This window comes from Salmo salar, chromosome ssa22 (genome assembly GCF_905237065.1).
Source record: "Salmo salar chromosome ssa22, Ssal_v3.1, whole genome shotgun sequence".
NCBI classification, from domain to species: domain Eukaryota; kingdom Metazoa; phylum Chordata; class Actinopteri; order Salmoniformes; family Salmonidae; genus Salmo; species Salmo salar.
In genome coordinates, this window is record NC_059463.1 from 1,773,879 (window position 1) to 1,785,949 (window position 12,071).

Sequence of the window (12,071 nt, forward strand, 5' to 3'; positions counted from 1 at the left end):
TTAATCAATGGCTCTATTGATTGGCAGGGCTCTGAAAGGAGTCTGCTGGAGTAGTGAAAGAGTGGCAGGGAGCCACCAGGGTAGAGCCCAGCAGGTAATTAAGGTAAAATGTATGCTCCTCTCCACTACTCTGCCTCCCTAATTGTTCTCTACTCTAAAGGGTGACCTGTGGCCGAGAAATGGACAGTCCAGCCAACACCGTCACTTTAGCAGTCAGGAAGTGCACATAATTTTTTGACAGATGCCCGCCAGCCTCTCCAGCCCTAACAAACCACCAGGAGGTTGTGTGTGTGTGTGTGTGTGTGTGTGTGTGTGTGTGTGTGTGTGTGTGTGTGTGTGTGTGTGTGTGCGTGCATGTGTGCGTGCATGTCAGTGTGATGTATGTGTGTGTGTGTGTATGCTTACGCATGTGTGTTTGTTAGAGTTGCACTCATATACTCTCATTAAACTGAGATAGCAAACTTCAAATGATGGGGGTTTAGCATGTGGATGGAGGCTTTTTGCCATGGGGTGGAAGTGCTGGGCTATTGTAATAAAGGTCGAAAAACTAATTTGTGATTCCTCAAATAAGTGGTGCTGGGTTTTTCCTGCATGCTATGTGCACTCATGCATAGACCCACGCAATGCAATATTAGCTTTCCATAAAGGCTTGATGAAAGTGTAGGCTACAGAGATCTATTGAGTTGTTCAGAGCATGTACTGTAGCCTAGTCTATAACGTGAGTCAATGGGACTCAAACAAATGTAGCTTCCATGCTCCACTGGAAAACACAGTGCACTTGTGTGTTCTTGTATTGCACCAAGGTTACAACCCTTGTCAATACCTCTCACTCAACACGACACAAAAACATTGGATTCCATCGGCCGTGTGCTTTCATCGGTCCTTACATGTAAACGCCATTCGACCTTGTCCTGAGTGTATCCTCAGTTATAATTAGCTAGCAGGCATCAATCTCTCGGTTTCTCAAACAAAGATGGACAAAGTCCCACCACCACATACATTTTGTTGTTCGACAATTGGTTTTAAGTGAGGGGGAATTGTTGAACATTGCAGTACCTGCTGGGGTACAATAGCTGTCATGAAGAAATAAAGAGGGGAATTCTCGAGGCATTGAAGGGATGATAGACAGTGAGGGATTCAATGAAATTGTGTCAACATCCTTTTTCACCATTCTATAGACCAGGCACCCCTCGATTACATTTGACATTTTAGTCATTTTAGCAGACACTCTTATCCAGAGCGACTTACAGTAGTGAATGCATACATTTCATGCATTTTTTTTGTACTGGGAATCAAACCCACAACCCTGGCGTTGCACACACCATGCTGGCATTGCAAACACCATGCTCTACCAACTGAGCCACAGGGAAGATATGATGAAGATAGAGGTCATTAATGAACATAACGCCCTATCCAATCACAAAAGAGCAGCAGGTAGTTCTGGGGCTGTGTCAATCTAAACCCATGTTGTGACATTTTGGAAGTTTTCATTCAAACAAATTCCCTTTCTTAAGTTTTGTCCCAAATTGATCCTTAACTTTCTGTATTGACCTCTACTGCAATATCCAACTTTGATGTCCTATATAGGTTAGGTATCAAAACATTTGTGAATCTCTGCATATTCTTTTTCAGTGTGAAGGAAAATGGAGGCAAGTTTCTAGCCTATTACCAGTGTTCCTTTTATAATATCAACATTTGTATGAGTAGAGACCACATTGTCAGCACACCACTTGCTTTAGTCCTCCACTGCCAGAGTCCCACTGTCCACAGTTCAGCGAGAGTGTCTCTCTTCCAGACAGTTTGTCATTGTCCTCCCATTCTCTTACCTCTGCTCGAGGTACTTAACCTATGGGCAACCTCGAGGCCAAGGCTCAATTGTCTCCATTTAACATCACTTTAAACCTCTCCCCGTAAATGGGCATGACAAGAATCGTAAACCGCCCGTCGGTAATTCTATTAATAAAGCTGGTTTTGAATTTTAATCATTTTTTACTCTAGTTCCAAAAGTCCCCACAGATCTAGGCAGCTGAAATGCAGGCGTCGTCGAGTCTCTCACGCATGTATAATGTTGCTAAATTAAAACGTGTAGTTTTCCTTCCAACTTTGGAGTCGCTTTTAAAAAATGGCTGGCAAATTATCAACTACATTCACTGGGGAGTAATTAAAAACCAGTAAAAAAGAATCGCTGGAACATCTGCTTGTAGTCGTGTTAATCCAATTGTTTAAGTCACGTACAGTGCATTCAGAAAGAATTCAGACGACACCTTGACTTTTTCCACATTTTGTTAAATTACAGCCTAAATCTAAAATGGATTAAACACATTTTTAAACACATCAATCTACACACAATACCCCATGATCATGATGCAAATGTTTAAAAAATAAAAAACAGAAATACCTTACGTACATAAGTATTCAGACCCTTTGTAATGAGACTCGAAATTGAGCTCAGGTGCATCCTGTTTCCATTGATCATCATTGAGATGTTTCTACGACTTGATTGGAGTCCACCTGTGGTAAATTCAATTGATTAGACATGATTTGGAAGGGCAAACACCTGTCTATATAAGGTCAAACCGTTGACCGTGCATGTCAGAGCAAAAACCAAGCCATGAGGTCAAAGGAATTGTCTGTAGCGCTCCACGACAGGATTGTGTCGAGGCACAGATCTGGCGAAGGGTACCAACAAATGTCTGCAGCATTTAAAGTCCCCAAGAACACAGTAGGCTCCATCATTTTTAAATTGAAGAAGTTTGGAACCACTAAGACTTTTCCTAGAGCTAACCGCCCGGCCAACCTGAGCAATCGGAGGAGAAGGGCCTTGGTCAGGAACCCGATGGTCAAGCTGACAGATCTCCAGAGTTCCTCTGTGGAGATGGGAGAACCTTCCAGAAGCACAACCATCTGTGCAGCACTTCACCAATCAGGCCTTTATGGTACAGTGGCCAGACTGAAGCCACTCCCCAGTAAAAGACACATGACAGCATGCTTGAAGTTTGCCAAAAGTCACCTAATGGACTCTCAGAACATGAGAAACAAGATTCTCTGGTTTGATGAAACCAAGATTGAACACTTTGGCCTGAATGCTCAGCGTCACGTCTGGAGGAAACCTGGCACCATCCCTACGTTGAAGCATGGTGGTGGCTACATGCTGTGGCGATGTGTTTTAGCGGCAGGGACTGGGAGACTAGTCAGGATTGAGAGAAAGATGAACGGAGCAAAGTATAGAGAGGTCCTTGATGAAAACCTGCTCCAGGGCGCTTCCAGCAGGACAACGGCCCTAAGCACACAGCCAAGACAAAGCAGGAGTGGCTTCAGGACAAGTCTTTGAATGTCCTTGAGTGGTCCAGCCAGAGCCCGCACTTGAATCTCTGGAGAGACCTTAAAATAGCTGTGCAGCGATGCTCCCCATCCAACCTGACAAGATCTGCAGAGAAGAATGGGAGAAACTCCTCCCCCCAAATTTTATTTAACCTTTATTTAACCAAATACAGGTGTGCCAACCTTGTAACGTCATACCCAAGAAGACTCGAGGCTGTAAACGCTGCCAATGCTGCTTCAACAAAGTACTGAGTAAAGGGTCTGAATACTTACAGTTGAAGTCGGAAGTTTACATACAGTTAGGTTGGAGTCATTAAAACTCATTTTTCAACCACTCCACAAATTCCTTGTTAACAAACTTTAGTTTTGGCAAGTCGGTTAGGACATCTACTGTGTGCATGACACAAGTAATTTTTCCAGCAATTGTTTACAGACAGATTATTTCACTTATCTGTATCACAATTCCAGTGGGTCAGAAGTTTAAATACACTAAGTTGACTGTGCCTTTAAACATCTTGGAAAATTCTAGAAAATTATGTAATGGCTTTAGAAGCTTCTAATAGGCTAATTGACATAATTTGAGTCAATTGGAGGTGTACCTGTGGCTGTATTTCAAGGCCTACCTTCAAACTCAGTGCCTCTTTGCTTGACATCATGGGAAAATCAAAAGAAATCAGCCAAGATCTCAGAAAAAAAAGGTAGACCTCCAAAAGTCTGGTTCATTCTTGGGAGCAATTTCCAAACGCCTGAAGGTACCATGTTCATCTGTACAAACAATAGTACGCAAGTATAAACACCATGGGACCACGCAGCTCTCATACCGCTCAGGAAGGAGACACGTTCTGTCTCTTAGAGATGAATGTACTTTGGTGCGAAAAGTGCAAATCAATCCCAGAACAGCAGCAAAGGGCCTTGTGAAGATGCTGGAGGAAACAGGTACAAAAGTATCTATACCCACAGTAAAACAAGTCCTACATCGACATAACCTGAAAGGCCGCTCAGCAAGGAAGAAGCCACTGCTCCAAAACCGCCATAAAAAAAGCCAGACTACGGTTTGCAACTGCACATGGGGACAAAGATCATACTTTTCGGAGAAATGTCCTCTGGTCTGATGAAACAAAAATAGAACTGTTTGGCCATAATGACCGTTGTTATGTTTGGAGGAAAAAGGGGGAGGCCTGCAAGTCGAAGAACACCATCCCAACCGTGAATCACCGTGGTGGCAGCATCATGTTGTGGGGGTGCTTTGCTGCAGGAGGGACTGGTGCACTTCACAAAGTAGATGGCTTCATGAGGAATGTCAATTATGTGGATATATTGAAGCAACATCTCAAGACATCAGTCAGGAGGTTAAAGCTTGGTCGCAAATGGGTCTTCCAAATGGACAATGACCCCAAGCATACTTCCAAAGTTGTGGCAAAATGGCTTAAGGACAACAAAGTCAAGGTATTGGAGTGGCCATCACAAAGCCCTGACCTCAATCCTATGGAAAATGTGTGGACAGAACTAAATAAACATGTGCGAGGAAGGAGGCCTACAAACCTGACTCAGTTACACCAGCTCTGTCAGGAGGAATTGGCCAAAATTCACCCAACTCATTGTGGGAAGCTTGTGGAAGGCTACCCGAAACGTTTGACCCAAGTTAAACAATTTAAAGGCAATGCTACCAAATACTAATTGGGTGTATGTAAACTTCTGACCCACTGGGAATGTGAGGATAAAAAGCTGAAATAAAACATTTGCTCTACTATTATTGTCAGGAATTGTCAGGAATTGTGAAAAACTAAATTTAAATGTACAGTTGAAGTTGGAAGTTTACATACGCCTCAGCCAAATACATTTTAACTCCGTTTTTCATAGTTCCTGACATTTAAATATTCCCTGTCTTAGGTCAGTTAGGATCACCACTTTATTTTAAGAATGTGAAATGTCAGAATAATAGTAGAGAGAATGATCTATTTCAGCTTTTATTTCTTTCATCACATTCCCAGTGAAAAACTAGTTTTAATTACTTCAACCTAAGTGTATGTAAACGTCCGACTTCAACTGTATTTGTCTAAAATGTATGTAAACTTCTGACTTCAACTGTATGTAAATGTGATATTTCAATTTTAAATTGGAATACATTTGCAAACAATTCTAAAAACCTATTTTTGCTTTGTTTTAATGGGGTATTGTGTTTAGATTGATTAGGGGAAAAAACTATTTTATCCATTTTAGAATAAGGCTGTAACGTAACAAATGTAGGGAAAGTCAAGGGGTCTGAATCCTTTCCGAATGCACTGTATCTGTTGGGGGCTGATCTTGTCTTTAGGATGCTTTTGCTACTGAATATTGGGGGCACTGCGGCCATTATGGAGCATTCACATTCCCTTCATAATCATTACGTTAATAATTTAATTCGAGTGCACTGTTATACGTTAGACTGTAGATATTGAATAATCACAATTTTTTTAGTTTTTGGTTCGGGGGCATTTCCGACCGTAAGCTATTTCAAATACAGCGACATCAGATAACATTTCCATCTTCCATTTTTGTCTTGGGGTTGTGATGATTTGTTGTTGATCCAGGGCTGTGGATTAAAAGAGCTACCTCTGCAAAATGACTGTGGTCATAGTGTTAAGGTGGTGGAAAACGGCTTTAGAGTCCAGAAGCACTTTTGGGCCTACTACTTCACTGCTGTGCTTTGTGGGTTGCATTTGACCCTCCAGTCCCTAAGGATAAAAGCCAGTGGTATCCTAGCCAATGACACTGACTTATCATATTTTTATGTTTCTGTCTTTTTTCTCTCCTTGCGCTGTTTAAAATACCCACACATTTGGCTATTGTGGGCACCCATTGATATGTTTATTGTTAGCAATTTCCACTTTGCTCTTTTGAGGAGCGGCCGGATGACGAATGTGGCGGCGTGTCAGCAGGGCGAACCAGGGCCAGCATTAAGATTGATTTCCATCCCCCCCTTTTCTTCTTGACGGAGCTCCCCAACGTCTGCGATTAATAATCCCCCGCTCATCGATCACCGGTGCTGCTACCCTGAGCCCCGCACCCCTATCTGTGGTGGAGTCGGCCCACCCATGGCATAGCAAACCTCCCCGGTGCCCCTTCTCAGTGTGTGCCAACCACTGCGACTGCCATGTACCCTGATTAATGAGATTTGAGTCATGTATAATGCTAGCTGCCTTCTCTCCATCCCTCCCTCCCTCCTTCGCTCAGATTGGGGTAGATAGCTGAGAAGAGCTGGAGGAGGAAGATGGAAGAGAGGGAGGAAGATAATAAATAAAAATGATCCATTACTTGTCAAAATCAAGAGCAACTCAGGAGATGACTTCATTGACTTAATTAACGACAAAAGCAAAGTTATAACTCAGTTATAACTTTGCCGATTTGGGAAGTTCCCCCTATTGGATTTTCCAGTCCGAAATTAGCAATGTTCTTAGAGCTGCTTTCCGAAATGAATCCAGATTAGCCTTAGATTAGCCTTAATCTGGGTTTTTGTTGTTCAGCATTATTCTCTATCACAGGGCTGTCCCTAGCCTTTTGGTGGCCCTAAGCAAGATTTGGTTGGGGGGCCCACCCACCTCGCAGCCCCCCCAAAATTTGGACCCCTTCTTGATGTCAAAGAGAAACGTTTAATTTCCTGCAATTCTGCACATTTTGCCATGGGCCAGAGAGGAAGATTAGCAATTTTATTACACATTTCATGCAATTGTATTAATTTTGCCATGGGACAGAGATAATATTTTTTCTGTTTTACAACTAATTTCCTTTAATTCTACCCATTTTGTCATGGGTAAAGATTTTTTTTTTCTTCAGTTTTAAAGCAAATTTCCTGCAATTCAACACATTTTACCATAACTTATGCCATGTTAATATATCAGAGTGAGAATGACTAATACAATCAATGGGGCTCCCCTGGAGGTCAGGGCCCCTGGGTGAGTTTGATCACTTCAAATTTAGAGAGCTGGTTAGACTAGCTACCAATCTAAAAATTGTTAACTGACATGACTAATTGAGTGACTTCAGTGACTGACATAACAAGAGAAAAACTGCTAATGCACAACCAAATGTCAAAATTGCTTACTCTCGATAGTAAATTGAGACACCCACTTATGCCTGGGGCCGGCCCTGCTCTATCAGTTCCAGAAATTGGGCTATAGCCCATTGTAAATCTACTGTGAGGCCTTGTTATAAGCATGCATAATACTATTTCAAGGGCTTTGTTAGCATGAGAAAGCCGTCTAGTACTGTGTTTTGTTTTTTGAGTTCTGTGTAGAACAGCATTATGTTATGCATGAAAAAGTAAATTTACCGGTAGTTATTTTGATTGCTGTCTTAGTTTACCACAACTGCAATGCATGGAGCCTGTGGTTCTCCTTTCTTCAGACTCCATCAAAAAGTAGGCGTCTTTAAACATTGTATTGGATCACAAAACAATAAGCTGTTGCATAGTTTATGCATAGTTGCTTCTTTGGATGATGCCATTGATAAGATTCAAGGGGTTTTTAACCCTAAGCCCTGTCTAAGCCGGGGGAGGGCGTGTCTACTAAGCTATTTGGAAATGTTTTAAGAAGGTCATACAAAGGACCATTTTTGCTATTTGATTTTGAATTTTAAGACCCCTTCAAGTATCCAAAAAAGAAAAAAATTATAATATTTGATGAATTACTTACTGCTATTAGACCATACAAACGCATTGAATATAGTAGCCCCCCCCAAAAAAAAAATCTAAATGAAGTTTGTTCTGAAGTGTCTGTCCTATATCTGAGTGACATAAGAAAACACATATATCTAGCTTAAACTGACAGATGTTTATTTATTTATTATGCTGATTAGATTTCCACAGGGGCTCTGACATCGATTTGAATGGTTTTTAAACAACCACTTCAAAAGGTTCAAGTGCTCAGCAGCCAAATGCCATTTGTTTGTGCACTTAGCTTTGGCTTGTCCAGATTAAATGACCAGCTTTCATCTTGTAAAATTAAACAAAGCCTTTAAATTTCAACTCCCACCCAGACGCACCGAAACAGAACCCAAATGGAAGGGCAGACTCGTCTCCCACCATCTTATGTGATTTAGCCATTGTTATTAGCCAATCTAGGGGAATTAGACTGACCTTGAGGCTAAAGAGCTTTATCATGCTTTCAGGCATGATGTACAGTATCGACTTAACCATGATACTCGCAACATATGGATGATTCTGCTGTGATAGCCCAACGATCATCCATGGTGGGGGGTTAGTGGTTAGTGGAGATTTACGGAAGGCAGACAACTTGAACAAAGTGTATGTATCTGTTTCTGATCATCGCTGCTAAACAACTAACACTATAATACATCAATAGCAGTTCAAGTTTTTTTCTTCATGTGACTCAATGCTGCCCAACATCGGCTCATCATGTGAAATCCATGTGTCAAGTCTTGAATTTCCTGTTCAATCAGTTACAGGATCCCAAGAATACTAAGACAAATACTAATACCATTACTAAGGCAGTTCCTCTTCATTTGCCAATGGTTGGATTCACAAACTCTAACCCCTGTTCCTCTCTTCTTCTCCCTTCAGACCCAGTCAACGGGCCTCAGAATGTCAATGTGGTGGACATCCGGGCCCGCCAGCTCACCCTGCAGTGGGAGACGTTTGGCTATGCCGTGACACGCTGCCACAGCTACAACCTGACCGTGCAGTACCAGTACGTGTTTAACCAGCAGGAGTTTGCGGCCGAGGAACTGATCCAGACGTCGTCCCACTATACCCTGCGGGGCCTGAGGCCCTTTGTCACCGTTCGCCTTCGCCTGGTCCTTGCCAACCCCGAGGGCAGCAAGGAGAGCGAGGAGATCGTCAAGCAGACGGAGGAGGATGGTGAGTGTCAGTGTTTCTGTCTTTACCGTGGTATTGTCTTGGTTCCACTGTCTTGTCCTGTTCCTAGTTCAAATACATGCATGGGGTGTACTGTAGACATGCTGCCTATACACATAGGGATGGAAATTACACTAGTCTGCTAGCCCAAGGATAGTACTTTTTTGACCAAGCTAGTTAAAAATGTGCCAGGCCACTGAAATCATATCATATTTCACAGATTGTTGACGCAAATGTTACTTGGGCTAGTAGTATAAATTGAGGTCTACTAGCCTGGCTAGCCAGCGCCCAAATTCCATCCCTGCACATGCCAAAAATATGACACTTTTCATTCCAGTAAACTGTCATCCTGTTCTGAGCAAGGCCAAAATGTCAAAATAAATGCATTTTTTAACTAGGCTAGATCATGAGATGGCTTAAAATAGCTGCCATATTGCTGTTGTTCCATACATTTACATGTATTGAAACAGACAATACTTTGCAGTAAAGGCACTAGCCTGATAGATCCGCAAGCTAATGGAAACATAGTAAGACCTTAATTGTTCCACTAATTAATACCACAATTATGATTGGTTACACTTGTAATAACTGTATAATGAGCGCTGATTATAGCCCTGTTATCAAACTATTAAAACAGCATGAATTAATGAGCACAAATGAATACATTGTATGTGTATGACTGGATGTAATGTATAAACTACAAATCAGCAGACCTTGCCATTATCGATGCACTATGATATCCTCATTCCATAAAGACTTTGGTATCTTTTCATTTATCATTGAGGGTGCATTATGTTTTTTAATCAAAACAGCCCCAATCTCCCACGACGTCCCAAACTAGTTAAGAGTAGCAACACTGTGTTCATTGTTTTTTAGCTAATAATATTTAATCTCTGGGTTGTAATTTTTGTTCTTAGCGGTGCTAATTGCACTTCTATGGAAATGACTTTAGTTTTATAGAGCTATGCACCGTCTCACAAATATGACTTCAATTTTAAAAGGCCCAATGCAGCTGTTTTTATCTCAATATCAAATAATTTCTGGGTAACAATTAAGTACCTTACTGTAATTATTTCCACTCAAAATGTTCAAAAATGTTCAAAAATAGCTTCTTAGCAAGAGCAATGTCTCAAGCAAGTATTTTGCTAGGACTGTCTGGGAGTGGTCTGGGTGGGGAGGGGAAAACTGAAAACTAGCTGTTATTGGCAGAGATGGTTTAGATCTCTTTCTTATTGGTCTATCAACATATTTACTGCCTGCTGATGTCACCATCCATTCCAAAACTCCATCCCACCAAAACAGGCTGATATTTCAGGTGTTCTTTTCAAACAGCACTTACACTAAAAGGGCATTATTCTAATTTCCACAGTGTCACAGTATTATTCCAACCTCATAATGTGGAAATATATATACTGAACAAAAATATAAATAGAACAGGTAAAGTGTTGGTCCCATGTTTCAAGAGCTGAAATAAAATATCCCAGAAATTGTCCATGTGCACAAAAAGCTTATTTCTCTCAAATTTAGAGCACACATTTCTTTACAAAATTTGTTAGAAAGCATTAAAAAAAGATAATCCATCCACCTGACAGGTGTGGCATATCAAGAAGCTGATTAAAAAGCAGTATCATTACACAGGTGCACCTTGTGCTGGGGACAATAAAAGTCCACTCTAAAATGTGCCGTTTTGTCACACAACACAATACCACAGATGTCTCAATTTGAGGGAGCGTGCAATTGGCATGCTGACAGCAGGAATGTCCACCAGAGCTATTGGCAGAGAATTTAACGTTCATTGCTCTACCATAAGCCGCCTCCAACGGAGTTTTAGAGAATTTGACAGCATGTCCAACTGGCCTCACAACCGCAGACCATATGTAACCATGCCAGCCCAGGACCTCCGAATTTGGATCTTCATCTGAGGGGGTGCTGAGGTGTATTTCTGTGTGTATTAAAGCCTTTTTTGTGGGGAAAAACTCATTCTGATTGGCTGGGCGGGGCGGGGAGGCCCACCCATGGCTGCACCCTTGCCCGCACCCTTGCCCGCACCCTTGCCCAGTCATGTGACATCCATAGATTAAGGCCTAATACATGTATTTATATTGACTGATTTCCTTATATGAACTCTAACTCAGTCAAATCTTTTAAATTGTTGCATGTTGCGTTTATATTTTTGTTCATTATATAAAACACAGGAAAATCCCGTTCGACTGTACTGGGCCTTTTAAAAGGTTCCTCTTTCCCGTCGCTGATGAAACTGAAGTACACTACATGCCCAAAAGTATGTGGAAACGCCTTCAAATTTGTGGATTCTGCTATTTCAGCCACACCCGTAGATGAGAATGGAGCCGGAGGGGATGGCTGCCGTTCTCTGGGCTCCTAACCAATTGAACTATTTTGTGTGTTTTTTCGCATTGTTTGTAACTTATTTTGTACATAATGTTGATGCTACCGTCTCTTATGACCGAAAAGAGCTTCTGGATATCAGAACAGCGATTACTCACCTCGAACTGGATGAAGATTTTTTCTTTAATGAGTCTGACGCAAAGGATATAATCTTGCTCCCAGACAAGGCCCAAATCCCCATCATTCGCATGAAGAAAAGAAGGAAATACAGGGGGCGCAGCTCAGGGTGCCTTGTGAGAATATGTCGGCGAGTGGGTAACCCGCCTCTACCATCCGTTCTATTGGCCAACGTCAAAATCACTGGCGAATAAACTGGTTGAGCTCCGTTGGAGACTAATCTACCAACGGGACATTAAAAACTGTAAAATCTTACGTTTCACGAGTCATGGCTGAACAACGACACGGATAATAAACAGTTGGCTGGGTTTTCCGTGCAACGGCAGGACAAAACAGCTACGTCCGGTAAGACGGGGGTTGGGAGTCTGTGTCTATT

General features: G+C 41.9%; 1 protein-coding gene across 16 annotated transcripts in view; it reads left to right on the forward strand.

Moving 5' to 3' along the window:
- Window positions 1-12,071, forward strand: part of LOC106582631 (receptor-type tyrosine-protein phosphatase T) — a 591,582-nt gene that overhangs the window by 274,429 nt on the left and 305,082 nt on the right. For all 16 annotated transcript variants that reach the window (XM_045705237.1, XM_045705245.1, XM_045705240.1 and 13 more), the window contains exon 8: window positions 8,879-9,175. In XM_045705237.1, the coding sequence (XP_045561193.1) occupies window positions 8,879-9,175 (297 nt within the window). The remainder of the gene's footprint in view (window positions 1-8,878; window positions 9,176-12,071) is intronic.